General features: G+C 40.4%; 1 protein-coding gene across 1 annotated transcript; it reads left to right on the top strand.

Moving 5' to 3' along the window:
• The first annotated feature begins 1,570 nt into the window (after nt 1–1,570).
• LOC120432531 (aminopeptidase N-like) lies at nt 1,571–23,401 on the top strand. The gene is made up of 5 exons (XM_039597758.2): nt 1,571–1,884; nt 18,617–18,826; nt 18,891–19,177; nt 20,786–22,885; nt 22,954–23,401. The coding sequence occupies exons 2-5, from the start codon at nt 18,617–18,619 to the stop codon at nt 23,216–23,218; spliced, it is 2,862 nt and encodes a 953-aa protein (XP_039453692.1). The 5' UTR covers nt 1,571–1,884; the 3' UTR covers nt 23,219–23,401.
• Nucleotides 23,402–24,081: the final 680 nt, after the last annotated feature.

Here is a 24,081-nt window from a genome sequence, read left to right as displayed (position 1 = left end):
TTTAGTTATTTTTCAAAATCAAATTTACAACTCCAATACTTCTAACTTACGTGAAATTGTCTGAGGATTCTGAATATGCCAAAATTGAGACCAAAAAGTGGTGCTAGGGCAGCCTACAGGGCAAAAACTAACGTTTTAAAATGTTTGTTATAGAAAAATCGAAAAACTATGAGAAAAACGGCGATTGGCCAAATAGTTAATACCGTAGGCTTATAGTCCATGAAATTACCTATCTTTCGACTTATGGGAGTATGGATGTTGGAGACTGTTGCAAAAAAAAAAATAGGGTTTAAAAAAATCCATTTTTAACAGTAATTTGCAAAAGCTATGAGAAAAAATCAAACTAATCCTGGATGTCTATGGCACATTTTGAAGTGCTTCAAAAGACCTTTCGAATGCATCTAAGAGAGTTGGAATAGAAGAAGTTTTACGGAAATGCGAGCAATTTTGAGATTTTTTTATGTTTTTTCGACCTCAAACTTCAAAGCCCATTTTACCCCACTTCCCTTTGTCGTAGAAAACTCATATTTGGCATGAGTCTCATGTATAGACAAACAAACGCTGAAAGTTTCATCCAAATCGGAACACCTCGATACGACCTCTAGAACAAACCGAGCAATATTTACAAATACTGCCTCTTAAGAAGTGAGCACCTGAAATTCCTCGACATGACTTCAAAATAGAACAGGCTTTTTCTCATATCAATTTTAATAGCATTTATAAGCATCCTACTCCGGTGGAATCACTGGCGGCGGTTGGACTCGCAATCCAAAGGTCGTCAGTTCAAACACTGGGGTGGAAGGTTCCTTGGAGTAGAAAGAGGTTTGGGTTCTCTCCCCATTCAAGCCTGCGGACTCCTTGGTTCGAGCAGAAACTTGCAATAGAGACCACAAAAGACCCTGGAGTCGTTGATGTTGATGGTTTGATTTTTGAAGTAGTTTTTTTTTTTGGAAATATACTAAAATTTAGTTTTTCCAAAAAAACCCGATTCTAACAGACTATTACAATAATTCTGCAGTCTTTATTTTTCATTGTCATTAGAAATGATCCCTTCTGAGGAATCGAAAACAATCAAACAAACATAATTTAGGAGAATTACCATATGTTTGGCAGGTTGAGCACTGGCTCTTTTCACTATTCAATCAAATTTTGTAAAACTGTGCAAAAGTTGCTTGCTCACTTCCTATTGAACTATTAATCGCTCGATTTCAGTTGAAAACGCTTTTAATTGAGCTGTTCCCCAAAACAATTCTTATGATATCAAATTTGAACCATTCCATTTTGTTTATCTTTGTGATGCTACAATGATAGCTTTTCTTTAACCTTTTTCGGGTAGAATTTGGTTCAATCCAAAATTATTTGAATATTAACCTTAGGTAAACCAAACAACCAATCAAAACACTTACCTGAATCTCAATGTTTACCACCAAACCGGCATTACTTTCTTCTCAGAGAGAAAGGCACGAGCCCAACTCTCGCAAACGGGGCCAGGTAAGTGAGAGAAAGAGGTTCGGCTCGGCTCGGCTCGTGGTGTATAAATTTCTCACCTGTCGCAGTCGGCCGCGACAGTGTTGTTTACCGTGCGTTCGTGCTCGGTTCGTGGCCTGCTGCGCGTGCCACCCCAAAACAAAAATCGTGTCGTGTGTGTGTGTGTTTGTGTTGTGCTTTTTAGTATTTAAGCAGTTTGTTTCCTTCCTGCCGGTGGCTTTTCGGCGCGAGCAGGCTTCGGTAGTGGACGGCACTTTTAATTATTTTTCTCTTGGTTCCGGTCAGCGTGTGTCGTTATCGTGAAATTGCTTAATTTTGTATGGTTTACACGGGCGGCGTACGGCAAAATTGAGTAGCGGTGTTGGAGTTGTTGACGGAAATTGGTTCCGAAGCAAGGTGGGTAAATAAAATGAGGAACTAATATAAACACACAGTAATTTGGAGATTTTCGATAGTTTTTGGTGCAGATTTTTACGTGAACAAATAGTTATATCGCTAACGGTGAAATATTTGTGTTCGGTTAGGTTAAGTTCGTCAGAATTCCAATAGTATGAATAGAATTGCGGTTGTTTTGTGATAGTCAGCTGAATCGGTGCTAAAGTGTGTTTTAAAAGACCGATCGTTAACTTATTAGTGGCAATGTGTGTGGTGTTAAAAGTTCAAATAACATGTTATCAAAAAGTAAATCATATACATGTATAATTTAATGAATAATCAATCCCAATGCTCTAAGATTTTTATAATTTTCTGTTTTCAAACTTTTAATAAATAAAACACGTTCACCCTCAAATTTGAAAGTCCCAAGTGACACCGCGTTCGACATCGATAAAAAAAAACAACCAAAACAGTTTAAGATCATCAAAATCTGTTTGAAAAAATCCATCGAAACACATCGATCTTTTTTTTTTTTTTTGTTCATAAATTCAATTTTACATTCACTTATTTTCGCTACGAAATTAAAAAAAATGTCTTTTGATTTCAAGGCCTACTGTTCTTTAACGCCATATCTGGAGTTTTTTTAATAAGGTCGAATAAACCAAATGGCCCAGTTTTTGCTTTTTGGGTGTTTTTGAAACCGCCTAAATTCCAGATATATTCTGTTGTAGAAAATCGATGGATAAGTTTGCTGAGCAATACAGGACATTCCACCTTAAAAACGTGATATCTCAAGAAATATTCAATTTACCCTGAGGTTTTGATTGACTTTGATGTTAAAAAAAAACACTCAGTAAGTGCTCGTCCAAAGGGTTAAAATAGTGCGTCCATCCCGGGAATTTCCTGGACGAAAATCCCGGGAATTTTAGAATACCGGGATTTTTCATATTTTGTCCCGAGAATTCCCGAAATTGAAAACATATCAAATTTTGGTCTAGAAATTCAGATTTGGTTGTGGAAATTAGTAATCGATAAGCATTTTGAAGCAATAAAATTTGTGTTCGGCATATAACAGCATATTAAAATATTAAACTTTTCATCATAAAACGGCATCTGGAGCAAATCAGGACAAAAGTAACGAATAAAGACAGCTGTTTAAGCTAATTTGTTTTTGAATAATGTTCTGATGGTTTTGATTGATTTTGATTACAACAGGAACAGATGAAAACAATTAGTACACCGATTTCCAAATTTATTGCTATAAAATCTCCTGTACCTATTCAGACTGCAGTTTCGATTATCCCCAGTTGGTAATTGGTTGGTAGTGACTTAAAGATATTTTTTAAAATATGTTTTTAAATATAAAACATAAAATTCTAAAGTTATCCAAAGTCTTACATTGTCTGGTATAATTTTATTTCTTGTTGTTTTAGACACTTTCAATGAAAAAGCTTTTAGTATTATATAAATGTTATATTATATAGATAAAAAAATAAAAGAAATATATTCAAAATTCTGGTTCAATTAAATTCCAAAGCAAATCAAAGAACACTTTTGACAAAGAACTTTGTCCTAAGGGCACTGTCTACGGGTGTCAATCCAAAATTTCGCGAAGCGAAAGTGTAACGATTTTCTGTCGTTTTTCAAATGCTTATATCTTCCCCCCCTTTCAAACAATCTTTATGTTTTACCCACCAAACGAAAGGGGAAGTCTTAAAGTACAAGTTGACTACCTTACAAAGTTGATAAAACTTTGTTAAAGTACTTAAAAGTTAAGATGAAAATAAAAAATGAATGCAAGAAAAATTCCGGCTGCTGATTGGCTGAAAGCCCGGAGCAAATGTTGCTTCCTCTCCTGCTTTCGCAAAACTCTCACGTGAGAGTTTGACCCACTGTTGCCACATTTCATGCGAACTATATAAGCTAGCACTTAGCCTCAGAAAATTTCAGTGCCTAACGAGGTTTCGTCAAAGACGGATCCACGGTGGTAATTTTATTGCTCACACACACACGCACACATTGAAAGACACAGTATGTGCACCAAATTGGGAGGAATTCTATTCTAATGAAGATTGTTAGGAAGGTCACCGGAAAACCAGAATGATTTGGGGTGATGGGGTTGGGACCACATTTATAGGATATTGGCCAAACCCGGAGTGGCCATTGCCCTGGGGAAGGTTCTACCGGGAGATATTAATCGAACCATAAGACTTGGGATAATATGGGTATCAAAATTCATGGTTTTTGAAACTGGTAATTAAAATGAACATTTTGACCGGATTGGCCACACCCAGAGTGGCCAGTGCCCTAGAGAAGGTTCTACCGGGAGACATTAATCGAACCATACAACTTGGGGCAATATGGGTATCAAAATTCATATTGGTTTTTGAAATTGGTAATTAAAATGTCCCGCCCGTGTGGATCAATCCGACCGCGCACTGGACCCACAATCCAGACGTTGCTGGTTCGAATCCCGCGGCGGGCGCTCTAAGATTCTAAGTGTAAATATGGGTATCCGGCGCCGTCGCTCCGTGCCGTACTCAAACATTTAGGAGCCCAGGGCGGCGAAGTCCTTGTAGTTAAAAGGAAGACACTAGTGGTTTGTACTAGCAATGGTGGCCGACAGCTATTAAGTCAACTTCGTTTTTTTCAATTAAAATGGCCATTTTGACCGGATTGGCCACACCCGGAGTGGCCATTGCCCTGGGCAAGGTTCTTCCGGGGGGACATTTACCGAACTATACGACTTGAGGTAATATGGGTATCAAAATTGCCCCAAGTCGTATGGTTCGATTAATGTCCCCCCGGTAGAACCTTTCCCAGTGCACTGGTCACTCCGGGTGTGGCCAATCCGTTCAAAATGGCCATTTCCGTTACCAGTTTCAAAAAACATGAATTTTGATACCCATATTGCCCCAAGTCGTATAGTTCGGTAAATGTCCTCCCGGAAGAACCTTCCCCAGGGCAATGGCCACTCTGGGTGTGGCCAATATTCTACCAATGTGGTCCCAACCCCATTGCTCCAAATCATTCTGGTTTTCCGGTGACCTTCCTAACCACCTTCATTAGAATAGAATTCCTCCCAATTTGGTGCACATACTGTGTCGTTCAATGTGTGCGTGTGTGTGTGAGCAATAAAATTACCACCGTGGATCCGTCTTTGACGAAACCTCGATAGGCGCTGAACTTTTCTGAGGCTAAGTGCTAGCTTATATAGTTCGCATGAAATGTGGCAACATGGTGCAAATTTTGCTTCCTCTCCTGCTTTCGCAAAACTCTCACGCGAGAGTTTGGCACCACTGTTGCCACATTTCATGCGAACTATATAAGCTAGCACTTAGCCTCAGAAAATTTCAGCGCCTATCGAGGTTTCGTCAAAGACGGATCCACGGTGGTAATTTTATTGCTCACACACACACGCACACATTGAAAGACACAGTATGTGCACCAAATATTGGCCACACCTGGAGTGGCCAGTGCCCTAGGGAAGGTTCTACCGGGAGGACATTAATCGAATCATACGACTTGGGGCAATATGGGTATCAAAATTCATGGTTTTTGAAACTGGTAATTAAAATGGCCATTTTGACCGGATTGGCCACACCCCGAGTGGCCAATGTCCAAGGGAAGGTTCTTCCGGGAGGACATTAATCGAATCATACGACTTGGGGCAATATGGGTATCAAAATTCATGGTTTTTGATACTGGACATGAAAATAACCATTTTGATTGTGGTGACCACAACCTAGGGTGGCCGGTTCCGTGGCATTTTCCGAACCATACTTGTTTTGGCAATATTTTCGTGTTTTGGCAATTTATTTCCACAGAGGTGCCAAAGATTGGAAACATTTAATTAGAATAAATTATTCAGGATTAAATAAATAGGCAATGATTTAAAAATAAAATGTAATAGAATAATTTTTTAGGAGTTTTGTACAAAGTTCTTTGTCATATTGGTCATGTAGAACATAACCACCTGCACCTTTTTTAATGTGTTTTAAACTATCTAAAGACTGCTGTCCTTGTTCAGATTGAAGTGTAGCTTATCACACTAACAGTTTTGAGCTAATTCTATGATTTAAATTAGAAAAACGTAACAAATATAATGAAAACATAGATCTTATGACTGCTGCAAAAAATTCCCGGGATCCCGGGAATTCCCGGGATTAAACAAATATTTTTCCCGTTTCCCGGGATATTCTAACCCGGGAAAATTGGACGCCCTAGTTAAACATGCATTTTATTCTTAAAGCGCGAAATTTTCATATCTGGCAACACTGTACGTTAATTTTCAATACGCCATTGGATTCTATGCCAAAATGTCTTCAAATTTGCTTACCGAAATGTTGATTGTTTGTAAATTTGTTTATTTTTTTATGTAAATGTAAATGACCCACCCACCCAATGTTTTTTTAAATAAATATTTTATATTAACATCTTGATTCTTGATTGAATGCATCAATCAAAAAATCTTTTTTTACCATTTTGTTTGTAGAAGCATTCAACAAGTTGTGATTAATTTTTAATTGCAATTTACTGTTTCTGGACCCTGTACCATCACCGACAGTCATTGAGTGAATGACACCATCTACGAAATGTAACATTTTATAATATTTATAAAAATAATCTAACAACGTTACTTTATTCACCTTAAGGCGGTTGGTGCTCGTTGGAAGGGTATTTTTGACAAATTTCTCAAATTGACGAGTTTTCTTACAAAAACCCCCCTTTTACAATCTTCGGGACTTCGCTCAAATTGTTTTTTTTTTCAGTATAACTTCTGAACTACTTAACTAAACATCATCATTTATAGATAGTGACTTAATGGATCCCAAGGCGGATCGAATGAGATTAAAATGATCAAAATTGAATCAACATCCCACCACACAAACAGAAATTTGCTCAAAATTTTATTCTGAATCGATATGTATACGTGAAAGTGGGTCTAGGAAGTTTAATTAAGAAGTTGTTTTCAGAGTAATTTTATAGCAAATTTTATAGGCCTCATTCCTCATTGAGGTGAGAAAGGCAAAAATCAAAATCGTGAAAAAATCATTTTCGCCGCTTCATCTTTAAAACCATAAACGCAATTGCATTTCTTTATTTTTGACAATCCCGTTTCCAAAACCATGACACTGTAATAAAGTCCCATAATATCCATACAACTTAACCCAAAAACATTGTGTACATATTTTGGTTGACACGATGTTTGGCATATCAATTAACCACAAGTTTATGTGAATTACATCATGAATTACCTGTGGTAATCAATTCTTTCTGTTTGGATCAAGATTCAATTTATTGACCGAATAACAGAAACAAACAACTTTTGAATAGTTAATAAATAATTAATATCACCAAAACATCATTCTTTAATAAATATTATATAGGAAATTTATCTTCAGATACCTTCAAAAGTCCTACTTTACCTTTGGGCCGATCACGGCCTACTTGCGTTCCCCGACCACGTACTGCGGAATCGGCAAATCGCCACCACGTTCTGGCCTGCTCAGATCACCCCGATCGCAACCGCAGCAAGCAGAGTTCATTGTCAACGCGCGACCAAGTAACGGCATTGAGCGCCTTCGCTGCGGTTCGATGCGTGGTGAAATTTAATTAGCATGTACTTAATTTCATCGACGTCTGCGATTGTTTACTTTGGGAACCGGTCTGGCTTGATTGTTTTTTGTTTATTCTTTCAAGAAAAATATGAAAGGTAAATTTAAAAACAAATTTCGTCCATAGAACACAGCACAAGTCAAATGAGCTTAATTCAAATTAATCAAACTACCCAATTCTCACAGCTTGACTCAATAAGGCCTCCTGCGATGAATTTATCGCGATGACAGCGCGAAATCCGATATGGTCAAACCTGTCGGGCTGGCCGTTGACATGGCAGCATAGATTTTTCGCAAACGTGAGGCCCATCTTGGCGCCTGAACTCAGCCACCACCACGGGCATACGAGTTTACCCTAAACACCCACCACCCCGGCCTCCCTTAATCTTCATTTTAATACGAAATCAAAGTCAGCCTTGGCACCGTTACTATAGCGAATAAGTCCAACAACCACTAACTGGCTACTTCGGAAAGTTGCGAGCTGAGTTCAACTTTATATTGCTTGCTTTTTTTCCATTTCCAACAACACAAGCGCCAGGTCGGTAATTTGTTTTACTTAAATTCTTCGACAGCGTTAATCTTCGTCGTCGCTGCTTTGCGAGACTTCTCGCGCGGACGCTGATAGTAGCAGCTCACTTTATCTTAATTTATTCGATTCGTTGTTGAACGTACGCTAAATCTTGTTGTGGAGCTTTGGATAGATTAGTTCGACTTACAGCGATGAAATTTTGGCATGGGGTCAAGATTTAGATTCAATCTGGTGACAGATTGCCATGATTATCATGATTATTTTTAAAATCAAGCATACGAAGCCAAATCAAATTTAGTGTTAATTATTGCACTAATTTGAGGCGAGACAAAAGTTTCACTGAAAAATTTAATACAGTGAATAACATTCTAAATGGACAAAGCTCCACCCTGCATTGTTTAGAGAAGTTTGGGGTGATATGGACAACCTAAAGAATAAGCTCTGCTACAGATATTTTAAAGCATTGTGCTGCCGCTCTAATCGGGTCCGTCCCACATGTAAAAACAGCAAGCCGAGAAAAAACGCATGTCAAATTTGTCCCGCCCATTTTGTGGGGTTATTTGAACAACTTTTAGGCGAAATTTGGGCACATTTTGAAGGATGGAATCTGGTGATTTTTCGAGCATATTTTTATCGTTGAACCTGGTTTAGTACCAGCTTTTTATTTTATTTATAATGTTTTAGCTCACAACGTTTTTTCAAAGGTTATACTGAAGATTTGTATGTATGTATGTATGTATGATCCCCATAGGTGAACAATTCGATCATCTTTTACTCCGTAATCTGTACCGTCACGTGCATAAGGTTTTTGCACGAATTTTGATGCTACTAATACCGGGACAAAGATCAAAATAATTTCCCTCTTCCATCCCCAAGCGCCGGAAATTTGTAGCGGGTGTAGGGACACTTTGCATAGGCGCCCTTGCTCCCATCACGTCACTAAGGGTATGGAGCGACGAGAATTAATAAGCATGCCCCCCCAGTGGAACCTTCATTAGAGAAGCAGGCAATCCACAACTCGTGGCCGAAGCAGGCAGTGCGTGGCCGAATGGTTACGCTGTCCGCTGTGTAAGCGGATGATTCTGGGTTCGATTCCCATCTGCTGCAACCTTCCATCGGATGAGGAAGTAAAATGTCGGTCCCGGCCTTGGTTGTTACGCCGTTAAGTCATTCCAGGTGTAGGAGTCGTCTCCATGCCATAAGTACAAACAACACACCAAACCAAGCCTACTCCGGTGGAATCGCTGGCGGTGGTTGGACTCGCAATCCAAAGGTCGTCAGTTCAAACACTGGGGTGGAAGGTTCCTTGGAGTAAAAAGAGGTTTGGGTGCTCTCCCCATTCAAGCTTTCGGACTCCTAGGTTCGAGCAGAAACTTGCAATAGAGACCACAAAAGACCCGGGGGTCGTTAATGTGAATGGTTTGATTTTTTTTTGCAATCCACAACTCACAGCGAATGATCAAGGGAACACCCTACCGCGTATATAATATGGTTGGCGTCAGAGCTGAAAATGTCAGGGGTCCTGACGCGAAAATCGGTGACGCATACACGATTTTTTCAGATCCATTCACTGAACCGCAAAACCGTGACATAAACAAACCCGAATCAGTCGTGAGTGCCCTAGCTCGCTGAGCAGCTGCAATGCGAGGCAGTAGTCGACCAACGCTCATTCGACGTTGCACGCACACACATAAAGAAACAAGTTTTTACACAAAAAGTTGGTATGTATGCGTGGAAATGTTCTGCGAGGAAACGCGTCGCAACAAGTCCAGCTTCTTCGCTGGCTCTGCTGTGTTTTCGTTCTTGGCGCGAAGAAGAAGTGTGGGAAAGTGAAAAAAAGAAATTTCAGCCAGTTCTGCGAGGAAACGCGTCGCAACAAGTCCAGCTTTTTCGCTGGCTCTGCTGTGTTTTCTTTCTTGGCGCGAAGAAGAAGTGTGGGAAAGTGAAAAAAAGAAATTTCAGCCAGTTCTGCAAGGAATCGCGTCGCAACAAGTCCAGCTTCTTCGCTGGCTCTGCTGTGTTTTCGTTCTTGGCGCGAAGAAGAAGTGTGGGGAAGTGAAATAAAAGAGAAATTTCAGCCAGTTCTGCGAGGAAACGCGTCGCAACAAGTCCAGCTTCTTCGCTGGCTCTGCTGTGTTTTCGTTCTTGGCGAGAAGAAGAAGTGTGGGAAAGTGAAAAAAAAAATTTCAGCCAGTTCTGCGAGGAAACGCGTCGCAACAAGTCCAGCTTTTTCGCTGGCTCTGCTGTGTTTTCGTTCTTGGCCCGAAGAAGAAGTGTGGGAAAGTGAAAAAAAGAAATTTCAGCCAGTTCTGCGAGGAAACGCGTCGCAACAAGTCCAGCTTTTTCGCTGGCTCTGCTGTGTTTTCGTTCTTGGCGCGAAGAAGAAGTGTGGGGAAGTGAAATAAAAGAGAAATTTCAGCCAGTTCTGCGAGGAAACGCGTCGCAACAAGTCCAGCTTTTTCGCTGGCTCTGCTGTGTTTTCGTTCTTGGCGCGAAGAAGAAGTGTGGGAAAATGGAAAAAAAGAAATTTCAGCCAGTTCTGCAAGGAATCGCGTCGCAACAAGTCCAGCTCTTTCGCTGGCTCTGCTGTGTTTTCGTTCTTGAGTCGAGTCGCATGTGTTTTTCGCGTTTCGTTTTCGTCGTTCGTCGTCGGTGCGTTATTCGGATGAGTGCGTGTGCGTGTATGTGAAGGTGCTGGCTCTGGTTGTCACGATGACAGCTGAGCCAGTCCATTTTGCGGTGACCTGTATGTTTGTCGATTCTATTTTATTGACGCGGCATTTATTTTTTTTCTATATAGTTAGAATGTAAAGTTCGAAAATCGCGATCGTCTTTCTCGTTAGTCATGTTTTTGATACACGTCATAGTCGGGTTTCATTGCTCTATGATTTGCAATTGTTTCATGATACGATTCGTTCTAATTTGCGTTAGCAAAATATAAATTATATTCGATCATTTGTTTCCCGCGAAATTATCTTTTACCATATTAGCTCGTACAGCACGGTGACAAATCTGGTTTCAACGCGATTGTTCAAGCCCTTCAGATAACATCATAACTTATCAGTCATCAGTAATTGGTATAAAAATTTTAAAGTATAAATAGTCTAAGGTCAACTCTACGTAAATATGTTACGCTGAGTATAATATTTCACCTTTTAATTACACATAATTTTGATTCTATCTTTCCGCAGCCGGCTGTCTAAGATTGAATCTTTTATGCTAAACTCAACACCAAATAACCGGGAATAGTCTCATCCGCATCATCCGATTGTTTGCCTTGAGAATACATAATACATCACCCTATTAAACAAAATTCATTGATTATTGGGCCACATCATCATCCTCTATGATGAATCCTGGCCATTACCCTTTCCCACTAACAGAATCCCAAGTAGAAGTAGTTTTCCGGCACACGCGGGGGTGTGGATATCGTATAGAACCCACCCTTGGTAGCAGCCTGTGCTAACTAACATTCCCGTCCCATTCCCTCGAGATCTACAAACTGACATGGCGGGCGCCGTTGGTGGCCAACGACTGTTTCCTATTGGCAACGGCTCTAGTTTTGATGATCGTGATGTTTTATCTTTTCAGCGCATTCATGCATGCTGTTGATAAGGGAAATATCATCATCGTTGAAGCGTATGACCGGTTGTGCTGATAGAATATTATGGTCCTGTTCAGCAACGGAGAAGGACAACCATGGGTGGTCTCTCATGCTCATGCTCATGCTCAAGTTGGTATGTATGCGTGGAAATGTAATTTTGAATATAAGTTATGGTTGTTTTATGTGTTTTGCACAGTATAGAACCATTCACTTTTTTAAAAATAGTCAAAATAATGTTTAGAGAGGATTTTACGAGTCAGTCATACGACACGAATTGAGTGAGTGTAGCTCATTTTTTCACGTCTCTCATTCTCCAGCAGCCGACCGGCTCGAGACAGGCGGCAGTGGTTTAACGGACACAGTAGGCTTACAGTCAGATGCTAGCAGTGAACTGACATTTTGGTTTGCTTCATGTGTACGCTGGGTTGGAAACATTTTGCAGGCCTGGTTGGCGTAGTTGTCTTCAGTAAAATGTATGAATGTTAGAGTGGATGTAAGGGTTTTTTTTTTTAATTTAAAATGGAAAGCTCTCCTCAAAAACTAAAATTCTTTTAAAAAGGCTCAATTCCAAGCGTCTCGCCATAATCCACTTGAATCTTACGTTTTCTTGAATTCCTATCTTGAATTTGGCTTGATCAGCAGAATTCCCGGCAACGGACTTGATATCTCACGCTAACAGCAAGCGTCACATGACTTTGAAGTGGCCACACCTACTTCCAATACATCCCCGATCGATGCCGTCATGGATTAAATGTGGTAGGTAGGAACTGGACACACAGGAACGCTTGAGTTAATGACCGCATCGCAACTGTTGTTTTTGACTTTTTTTGCATCCCTAGCCGTGGAAGTCGAAATTCTAATGTTCCACGAAAATAACTTCCAATGCACTTCCACCAGTTCTGTTAGTGTGAGCATGAGCATGAGACACCACCCATGGTTGCCCCTCCGTTGCTGAACAGAACCGTTATATCCTTTCAGCACTACTGATCATAGGCTTCGACTATCAAGTGGTGTTTCCCTTATCAACAGCATGTATGAATGCGCTGAAAAGATAAAACACCATGTGTGTGTGTGTGTGTGTGCAACCGACCAAACGGGACCACGCGGCCGCTTCTTACAAATTGAGTTGTTTCCATGTATTTTTAGATCTACATTCTATACATGCAAATAACTCGCATAGGCATTTGGAAGGTGTTAGCTCTGCCGAGCTTCGGTGACCCATTTCTACGCTGGCTAGCCGAGCGCGAGGTACTTCAGCTTTGTCGACAAGCCCCGCCCTAAAGAACGTTTGCACCGATCGGATTCAAACGTTATTTAGAACTTCCGAACCCTTGTCAAATGGACAAGGACCCAGCGCGTATATAGTTGATGGTGGTAACAGTATTCCTAATTCCAATCTTAGCTCACCAAGTCGCGATGGCCTAGTGGTTAGCATTTTTGCTTACCAATTCAAAGGACGGGGGATCGAACCCCGACTCGAGCGACTTTGATTTTTCGTTCATGTTCAGAATTTCAAGATTTATATATCCTATACTTTCTCGTTGGGAGCAGATGGGAATCGAACCCAGGACCATTCGCTTACAAAGCGAACACCGTAACCAGTCAGCCACGACCGCTCCTCCTGAAAAGATAAAACACCATGATTGCCAAAACAAGATCAGTTGCGAATAGGTAACAGTCATTGGCCACCAACGGCGCCCGCCATGTCAGTTTGTAGATCTCGATTTTAAGGGACGGGAATGTTAGTTAGCGCAGGTTGCTACTAGGGCAACTGATATACTCTGTACTGACAACCCACGAGCGCCAGGAACCTGAAAAATTGTTAGAAGGATAGGGTGTTTGGTCAGGATTCATCATAGAAGATGATGATGCGACCCAAAAATATTGTGTTTGTTGAAAGGTAGTATATTTTATTCTCAAGGCAAACAATCGGATGCTGCGGATGAGACATTTCCCGTTTAACTGTTGTTAAATTTTTAATGAAATGGTTTAATCTTAGAAAGTCGGCTGTGGAAAGATAAAACCAAATAATATTTACAGTATGTCAAAAAAGTATTTACACCCCTTGGGCACTATGCACATTTTGTGATGAAACATGTAAAAAATTTAAAGTTTGACAAGAACCTAGTACTACGTTTTGTTCAGAAACTCATGCCAAACATTTTGCTACAAAAAGCTCATGAAAAGATGATTTCTTTAAAAAGTTATATAACAAATACTATTACGAAAATAAAAAAGGTGCAAAAAAAGTTTGTACACCTTTCGAAAAATTAACATAAATAATGTTATTTGTTGACAAATCCCCATAAATCCAGTCTCCCAACTCCAAATAGGCATCCTAGACTGATTAAAAAAATAATTTGGATTGAATATAAAGTTTACTTACTACTTAGTATAAAAGTTTATATAACTCTGGAAATTCTATATAAAACTTATCTAAACTTGATTTTGCAAACTTTCAATTCAACTAAATGTCAATATATTACCATAGAATTGCTAAATAAACATTTTGGAGAGGGTATAACACCGTTTTGGGGGTATTTGTATCGATAGAATAGATTTTTCGTTGGAATTTCGTACCAACCCGGAATTACGTCGTAGGAAAATCCGCCGGCATCCGAACCGGTCCACGATTCACAAGTCAACCTATGTGGAATCGGAAAGGGCATAAAATTTCCGATCTTTTGATACCCATACATCCAGGTTTTCTATAAAACCCACGTTTTTAAATACCTGGGCAAAAAGTAAGTTTGATCCACGAGAACAAAAATTACGAAATTCCATACATTTTTGGAAGGTTGCTCAAACGAAACCATAACAACGTTTTTGCTTAGGTATTTAAAAACGTGGGTTTTATAGAAAACCTGGATGTATGGGTATCAAAAGATCGGAAATTTTATGCCCTTTCTGATGCCACATAGGTTGACTTGTGAATTGTGGACCGGTTCGGATGCCGGCGGATTTTCCTACGACGTAATTCCGGGTTGGTACGAAATTCCAACGAAAAATCTATTCTATCGATACAAATACCCCCAAAACGGTGTTATACCCTCTCCAAAATGTTTATTTAGCAATTCTATGGTAATATATTGACATTTATTTGAATTAAAAGTTTGCAAAATCAAGTTTAGATAAGTTTTATATAGAATTTCCAGAGTTATATAAACTTTTATACTAAGTAGTAAGTAAACTTTATATTCAATTCAAATTATTTTTTTAATCAGTCAAGGATGCCTATTTGGAGTTGGGAGACTGGATTTATGGTGATTTGTCAACAAATAACATTATTTATGTTAATTTTTCGAAAGGTGTACAAACTTTTTTTGCACCTTTTTTATTTTCGTAATAGTATTTGTTATATAACTTTTTATAGAAATCATCTTTTCATGAGCTTTTTGTAGCAAAATGTTTGGCATGAGTTTCTGAACAAAACGTAGTACTAGGTTCCTGTCAAACTTTAAATTTTTTACATGTTTCATCACAAAATGTGCATAGTGCCCAAGGGGTGTAAATACTTTTTTGACATACTGTATTTATAAAATGAGGTGTTAAACGCAATGCTGCGATGATAGCGTAGTCTGATTTATAATTATATAATCATTTAGTTCATAAATTTGTTACGGAATAAACGCGATGATCTCAACCATCAAGTGCCTTCCGATCTTCTTTCTCTTAGCTAGATAAGGTATTGATTTTCGTTGCCTCTCGAGCTACGATGCTATGGAGAAGGCTTAACACACAAACAACCGACGTCGAGCCCTCCGAGCTACGGAGCTATGGGAAGGTCTTTTCAACACAAAAAAAGACTCGCGCACCACACGAGGTTCTTGATGAATCAACATAATTTTGTTACGCGATAAACCTAACGAACTCAATCGTCAACTTGCCACCCAATCAGCGATGATGAAGAAGGGGCTAGAAGCAAACAATAACTCACCGATTAATATAAATAATTTTCAAGATCGATCTTGTTTTACAATTACAGCGCAACTCAGTCCTGAGTAGTTAGTGTCTGACACTCGAAATAGTAACAAAGTCTTCTTATTTCGCACATTTTAAAGAAATTTTAAAACAATCAGAGGTCAAAAATGAAAGCAGGCAAAAAAACGCGTCCGACCACAGGCACAGTTTGCTTCGATCCAACATCAAAGGTTTTACAGAAGATTTAGTAATAAAATTATATTTATTACAATAAGAAAATAAAAAATGTGTAAGTGTCGAATAAATGATTAAATTATTCAAATTTGTGGAAAGAGCTCTTGATTGTGGCTTAGGCACATGTATGCATTTGAACATACTAATGATTTATCTGAAAAAAATTGCTATGAAAACTCAAGGATACTTATTTAAATGATGCAATCAATCTGAAATCATCATTTTTTGGTTTCAATTGTGTAGCCGTTCAAATTCAAATATTTTTAAAATCAGCATCAAAATTTTATGAAAATATATTCAAAACAATCAAAATAAGAGTTTGCTTTAACAATTGATGTTCTGCAATCCGATTTTCAACCTTTCGTTTATTTGATTAATATAACAAATTCTGAAAATTAAGGTTTCATTAAGGCTCTGAAAGGCATCATTCCCGATCAGCCTCTTGGCGGCCATCTTTTTTTTAAGAAAAACATTCAAATCTTGATTCAAAAGCTTTCAATCAAAAAATGGTTTTCTTTTGTGTTGTTTGTAGAAGCATTTTTCTATCGTGATATTTTTTTTCCGGGCTCTTGATTTTTGAAATGTTTTAAGGATTTAAAGCTTGAAAAGATCATTGAGAAAAAAAAGTTTAGAAAAACCTACATACAATCGCTGTGGACAACTCAAAATGACGAAATAAACCTTATTGAAACAGTTTATATCTAGATTTCAATCGATTTTCAAAAAAATGATCGGTAAAATAGTGACTAGTTTTTTTTTCTTGTCTAAGAAAACATTGTTTCAGGCATCATAATCTGTATTTTAAGAAGTGAGCACCAAGATTTCTTCATAATGACATGACATGACATAATGAAATAAAATAAGCTGTTGAGCATCAATAAGTTAATGTTAAACACTGTGATTTGGCCATATTTGATCATTATGTTTCCAATTTGACAGCGGTCCATACAAGAATATTAAGTAAATACAAGATTATGCCCAAAAAATATTGCAAAAAAGATATATTTGCCAAACTTTTTGAGCAATTTTATAAAGATATGCAATGCAAAAATTTTCTTAGAGCTTAGCTTCCTACATGAGCCTTAGTAATTAATTTTAAACTATACAGTAAAAAATATGTTGCAAATCATTTTTTTCTCAGAAATTTGACTAAAATGAAACATTCATTTGATAAAAAGCAACGGTAGAATATTTTTTCAAAGAATACAATTAGTTTTTTTTAACTTCTACTCATTTTAACAGTGTTCAGTACTGCTATTGACAATTAACAATTTCCCTTAAGGTTCAGTCACAGCCGGCGTTCGATTACGACACAAGCCCAAAGATAAGCAGAGAGGAAGAGAGGAAAAAAGTTGGAAAATTAGCAGTGTCACAACTCTATTTCCTATAGGCAAGCATTACTACACGCCATGCTTGCAACCATCTGATGTAGGGGTCTCTTGCAAAATATGGTACGAGCAGATTAATGATGATGGGCCCACCAAGCAACGGTGTGAGTGGGTTTATTTTTTTATTTTTTGTTAAATATCAAAGGGTGTCACTTTGGCGCACGGTACTTTATGTGTGAACCTGTTTTTTTAAATAATATTCCGGATTTTACCGCCGATAAACATTGCCATTGAATTATATCTGATTTCATGAGTGTGACCCAGTTTAGTGAATGAATTACACCTCGAAACTTGAATATTTATCCAGCTTAATTTTGAACGACAGAGTTGAAAATACATGACCGTATGATAAATTAAGGAAGAAATCATACCTACTTAGAGAAAAAAAATCAATAATTTCAGAAACCCTAAACTTAAATTTGAGTTGAAATTAGTCACTCTTAAATTGTTTTCGTTACGCTGATAATGAGGTATTTTTTCAATTCTGTTTCTGAACTGAGGTGTTTGAAGTTGTTTTTATTTTCTTACTTCCGTTAATTACTCTGATGCTTTTTTAACGAAGTTGGCTTTTCACGGTATGATTCTGTAACTAAACTGTTATTTTTTAAATAATATGATCGATACCCTTATTTTATTTTTGAATCCACAGAACAAAAAATGGCCGATTTTGGTTTTGTTCCCTCTTAGCTTTATGCAAAAGCAAATATGTTGACCCCAAAATTACAAAAAATCAAAGCTCCATAAGTCTAAATGCGCATAGAGCTTTGAACTTTTAAAAATCAATAAAAAAAAGTATGTTATAAGAAGTAATTTAATTTGAAAAAAATCAAATTATTGATAATTTGTTTAAAAGCTTCACTGGTGTTTCAGAGAAAATATTATTTCATTTTTCAATATAATTTCAAAGAGTAACACTCTTGTGTGGAATTTTCTAATCAATAATTCAACCTCCCTGGAGAGTGGGCAAAATCCAATCAATTTATTTTCCCGTGAAAATCGAAAGCATTTCTCCGAAAACGATGCAATAACAAAATTCAATATCAAATTGTACATCGAGTCATGGAATGTGCTCCAGTTGAGCTGACCACCGTGCGAATTATTTATTGATGTGCTGCGCAACGTTTTTTTCTGATTAATTATGAAATGTCACGCCTTGATGGTGCTGATGGTTTTACAACACTTGCAGTGCGGGCACACTTTATGTCGTACGTAGCAATTAGGTTTGCTACACCCATTCTAATTTGCTAATGGTTTATCACTAGAATCATTCAACACAAAGTTGTTGCTTTCCCCGTATGTGGAGTTTCGAAATGTCCGGCCGACTGCGGTTGGAATCCGCTCGACCTTGAACTGTCAAATGGGATGTTTTTGTGACCGGCGTGTTACACGTTGATGAAAATACAATGAATGTTGGGTTAAACACATTAACTTAAGCATTAAATTATGATTTGTTTTTCAGATGGCGTCATCGTCCATCGTCACTCTGGCGGCACTGATTGCCCTGCTGACAACACTGGCCAGCTGCGGCAGGGTTGCCCGTTCGGACGAACCAACCTACACGAGCTACCGGCTGCCGACGGCCTTCAAACCGGAACACTACGACCTTCAGGTGCTAACCCACTTGGGCGATGATCGAGGGTATGCCTTTTCGGGACGGGTCTTGATCAAGGTGAGTCTTTTTTGTTTGAAAAATCTCAACAATTATCAAACTGGCAACATTGCCTTCTTGTCAGATGACCTGCCTGGAGGATGCCAACAATGTGACGCTTCACTCGAAGAACCTGACCCTGGGGGAGAAGGACATCAAGCTGGTTCAGATCTCCGACGCGGGAAGTGAGCCGGTTGAGCTGAAGCAGATTCAGTACATCAAGGATAACGACTATGTGGTGTTCCACGCGGCGAAATCGCTCCAGAAGGGCAAACGCTACGAAATCAGCATCCCATTCGAGGGAAGCCTTGGGACGGGGCTGTTGGGTTACTACCGGAGCAGTTACTTTGACCAGCAGAGGAAGACCAAAGTGTGAGTACACGGGTTTGATATTAGGTTTCAGATTTTAAATCATATGATTTCGCTGTCTTGACCTGCACGACATTCTTGAAGTTGTTGTCAGTAAACGCTTCCGTTTCGTCAAGGTATGACAGATTTGGACTCACTGAACACGCTATAATCGACATAATTGAATTTAGTGGATTTCCTGCTAACAAATAAAATTGAAAATTTCGGGTATAAATTCTATAGAATCATCTTAAGCAACCATGCGCACCCCCTTATTTCTGTTACATACTTAGGTCACAAAAAGCCCTTTTAAAGTGTAATAGATCAATAGTTTCCAACTGTTTCCAAGATATCATCGATTGAAAATTAAGGGTCAAATGGGTAGTTTCAATTCTTTTCAAGGCCTTAAGAGCGAGTCCACGAGCAAAGCATACCCATCTCGCATCGACCTCACCAATCTGCCTGAAATTTTCAGGGGTTGTTTGTACATACAAAACTAACATCTGGCCAAAATATAAAAATATAAAATATCTCAGCAACCAAACGTTTGATCAGCATTGCCAAAAGCTGAGCTGAGCTCAGAAATAAATATATTTTTTCAAAGATGGACAAAAGGACATCATCTAGAAAACAAAAGAGACGATTATTCAGAAAATGTTAACCTTAAAATGGCTTAATTTCCTAAAGGTTTTACAAAACAAACCACCTATAGTAGTTTATGCAACAAGTTGCAAAAAGAGGATTTTTTCAGCACGAGTCGTACATTTGAGTCAATGAATCGTTCAAATCAAAAAAATGTTGAAAAGTATAACTTTTCCTAACAAGTGCTGAAAAGTTCAACTTTTCAGCATTTGTTTTGAAATGGGTTACTATTCGATTCTGTTATCTTGGTACAGAAAAGTAGGCTGTTTCGTCGTTCAAGAATGACAGGAAAAGTTAGTAGTTTCACGACGGAATTGCAAAAAGTACTTTTTGATTCTCTACACACACCACCAATGCAATCATTAACCGATGCATATGGTACGGTATGTACACGCATCCTTCTTCCCCTGTAGATTCTGTGAAATGTGATCCGTTCAAAGAATCCTCTCTGGGGTAAACACAACGCAATAGGACTGCCTGCTTTACTGCGTTTGTGTTAGGTTAGTTTAAAATAAACTCTATAAAACGTCCAAAAATGTTTTTTTTAAACTCAGGACAATATTCAATTTTTTTTCGGGAAATATTCCAAAAATCACCCTTTCAGAAATTCATCCTTCGGCGAAAAACAAAACGACCATCATACCATATAACTCAAAAGTTGTCAATTTTGTTCATAAAAAACACATAAAATAAAAAAAAATTGAAGGGTGAAATGTCTTTTTTACGAGTACCTTTTCGGATCGTTCTTATCATAACCTACAAATTTGGCCAGGACACCAAATCGATCAGAATATTTCTTCTCAAGTCAAAGAGTTTCGAATTTTTATAAAGGCTTGTGCTACACCTCTCATTTATTGTTTTAGGATGTGGAAAATTCAATTTGTGTGATTTAAAATAGGATGAAACTCAAAAAAAATACCACATGTTCCACTTAAATCCTCAACAAATCGTGACCTTTCACGCAACTAACCCTTCTCCCTTACCCCACAGCTGGCTCTCCGTGACCCAGTTCGAGCCAACGTACGCCCGCGAGGCCTTCCCCTGCTTCGACGAGCCGGAAATGAAGGCGACCTTCGACATATCGCTCGGTCACCACAAACAGTACGTCGCCCTGTCCAACATGCCGGTGAACCGGTCGGAACCGATGTCCTCGGCGCACAAGGACTGGGTGATGGACTACTTCGACCGGACCGTTCCGATGTCCACGTACCTGGTGGCTTACTCGGTGAATGACTTTGAGTACCGGGAGGCGATGATCAAGATGAAGGGCGACGTGGTGTTCAAGATTTGGGCGCGACGGGATGCGATTGACCAGGTGGACTACGCGCGGGAGGTTGGACCGAGGGTGACTCGGTATTACGAGGAGTACTTTGCGGAGAAGTTCCCGCTGCCGAAGATCGATATGATTGCGATTCCGGACTTTTCGGCTGGGGCGATGGAGAACTGGGGACTGATTACGTACCGGGAGACGGCGCTGCTGTACCATCCGAATATTTCTACGGTGAGCAACAAGCACCGTGTGGCGTCGGTTATTGCGCACGAGTTGGCGCATCAGTGGTTCGGGAACTTGGTCACGATGCGATGGTGGACGGATCTGTGGCTGAACGAGGGCTTTGCGACATACGTGGCGAGCTTGGGAGTGGAACATCTGCATCCGGAGTGGCACTCGTACGAGGATGAGTCGGTGTCGAACTCGTTGAACGTGTTCAAGCTGGACGCGTTGACCACCAGCCATCCGGTGTCGGTGGAGATTGGTCACCCGAATCAGATCTCGCAGATCTTTGACGCCATTTCGTACGATAAGGGATCGACTGTTATCCGGATGATGCACTTGTTCTTGGGAGAAGATACTTTTAGGGACGGAGTCCGGTTGTACCTGAAGCGTCACAAGTACGCGAACGCCGAACAGAACGACCTGTGGGCTGCGTTGACCGAAAAGGCCCACGAAAACGGAGCATTGCCGGACGATGTCAACGTCAAGACTGTGATGGAGTCCTGGACGCTCCAAACCGGATACCCGGTAGTTAAAGTGACCCGTAACTACGAGTCCAACTCGGCTGAACTCACCCAGGTGCGATTCCTGTCCAACCGGGAGCAAGCCGCCAACGCATCCGACTACTGCTGGTGGGTTCCGCTGACGTACACGACCGCCGAGAGTCCCAATTTTGTGGAGACTAACGCCAAAGACTGGATGATGTGCGGATCGAATGACCTGCGCAAGGGCCCGATCAAGGTGATCAACGAACTCCCCGACAAGGACCAGTGGGTGCTGTTCAACATCCAGCTTGCCGGCCTGTACAAGGTGCAGTACGACAAGCCCAACTACAAACTGATCGTCAGGCAGCTCAACAGTGAACAGTTCAACACGATCAGCTTGATCAACCGTGCCGCATTGATCGATGACGCGATGGACTTGGCCTGGTCCCAAGAGCAGGAGTACGGAATCGCCTTCGCCATGATCAACTACCTGCGCCAGGAGACGGAATACCTGCCGTGGAAGTCCGCCCTCGGCAACCTCGGCGTGCTGAACCGCCTGCTCAAGCGAACCCCGATCTACGAAGTGTTCCGCAGCTACATCCAGTTCATCATCGAGCCCATCTACGACCGGCTGGACATCTTCAACGTCGAGCACTACGTCAGCGCTCGGCTCGACTCCAGCAAGCAACGCTCCATGATCGCTTCCTGGGCTTGCGTATTCGATGTCAGCGACTGCACGGAACGATCGGTCGGTCTGTTTGCCAACTGGATGGCCGTCAAGGACCCGGACACCACGAACCCAATCCCACAGGACATCCGCGGGGTGGTGTACTGCACGGCAATTCGCAACGGCAAGGAAGCCGAGTGGAACTTCCTGTGGGCACGCTACCAGCAGAGCAACGTCGGCTCCGAGAAGGTGCTGCTGATCCAGTCGTTGACGTGCTCGCGCGAAACCTGGCTGCTGCAACGCTTCCTGCACTGGTCACTCAACAGTACGTCTGGAGTGCGCAAGCAGGACACCACCATTCTGTTTGCGAACGTCGCTAAGAATGACATCGGATTCCATCTGGCCAAGAGCTTCTTCCTCGAGAACACCGAGCAGATCTACGCGTAGTAAGTCTTGAACGCCGGCGTGTTTCACGTGCTTCTTTTAACCTTCGCTCCCTCTTTCTTCCCAACAGCCTCACACCGGACACATCGCGCCTCTCGCGCTACCTGCGACCCCTCGCCGAGCACATGGCCTCCGAGAAGGAGCTCCAAGAGCTGAAGGATCTGATCGAGTCCAAGCGGACAGTGTTTGAGCATGCGACGCAGGGCGTGAAGCAAGCCCTCGAAACGGTCGAGGTCAACATGAAGTGGAAGTCGGCCAGCTACGGCCAGATGGCGCGCTACCTGCCGATGTTGAACTACCGGTCGGCCGCGCTGGACGTGCTGGAGCTGATCTAGCCCGTGTCGAAGCGTCCGGAGTCGGTCGTCGTTGATGATGATGATGGCGACGCAGACGGTGGGGATGCCGTTGATGGCACGCTTCTTCTAGTTCGCTCTAGTGATCAGTGTTGTTTCGCTCGCGTTTGGTATTTAATGTTTTAGATATATACTTGAAATAAAATTACTTCAGTATTCACTAAACGATTGTTTGACTGTCTTCGAATTCCTCAGTAAGATGGTATCAAAAGGTGAGCTCCAATTTGTAAGTTTGCCAGCTAACCCACGTATCGCATGTTCATCAAGCGAATCACTGAACCGCAACGGCTAGACTTGTCTGCAAACATTGACAGCTGGAGATAGATTTAGGATAGCGTTTTAAAACCAATTAGTGGCTGAAAACTTTGCACATTTTTTGAAAAAATTTAAAAAAAAATCTTGATTAAAGTTCTGATTAACGAAAACTCTACTCTACTCTACTCTACTCTACTCTACTCTACTCTACTCTACTCTACTCTACTCTACTCTACTCTACTCTACTCTACTCTACTCTACTCTACTCTACTCTACTCTACTCTACTCTACTCTACTCTACTCTACTCTACTCTACTATACTCTACTCTACTCTACTCTACTCTACTCTACTCTACTCTACTCTACTCTACTCTACTCTACTCTACTCTACTCTACTCTACTCTACTCTACTCTACTCTACTCTACTCTACTCTACTCTACTCTACTCTACTCTACTCTACTCTACTCTACTCTACTCTACTCTACTCTACTCTACTCTACTCTACTCTACTCTACTCTACTCTACTCTACTCTACTCTACTCTACTCTACTCTACTCTACTCTACTCTACTCTACTCTACTCTACTCTA

This window comes from Culex pipiens, chromosome 1 (assembly GCF_016801865.2).
Source record: "Culex pipiens pallens isolate TS chromosome 1, TS_CPP_V2, whole genome shotgun sequence".
Lineage (NCBI taxonomy): Eukaryota > Metazoa > Arthropoda > Insecta > Diptera > Culicidae > Culex > Culex pipiens.
The sequence above is the reverse complement of the archived record's forward strand: the minus strand, read 5'-3'. Positions and strand labels throughout refer to the sequence as shown.

Coding starts and splice junctions, on each gene's coding strand:
- LOC120432531 (XM_039597758.2), top strand. CDS start 18,617: ATGGCGTCATCGTCCATCGTCACTCTGGCGGCACTGATTGCCCTGCTG. Junction 18,827..18,890: donor CGGGACGGGTCTTGATCAAG/GTGAGTCTTTTT, acceptor CCTTCTTGTCAG/ATGACCTGCCTGGAGGATGC. Junction 19,178..20,785: donor CAGCAGAGGAAGACCAAAGT/GTGAGTACACGG, acceptor CTTACCCCACAG/CTGGCTCTCCGTGACCCAGT.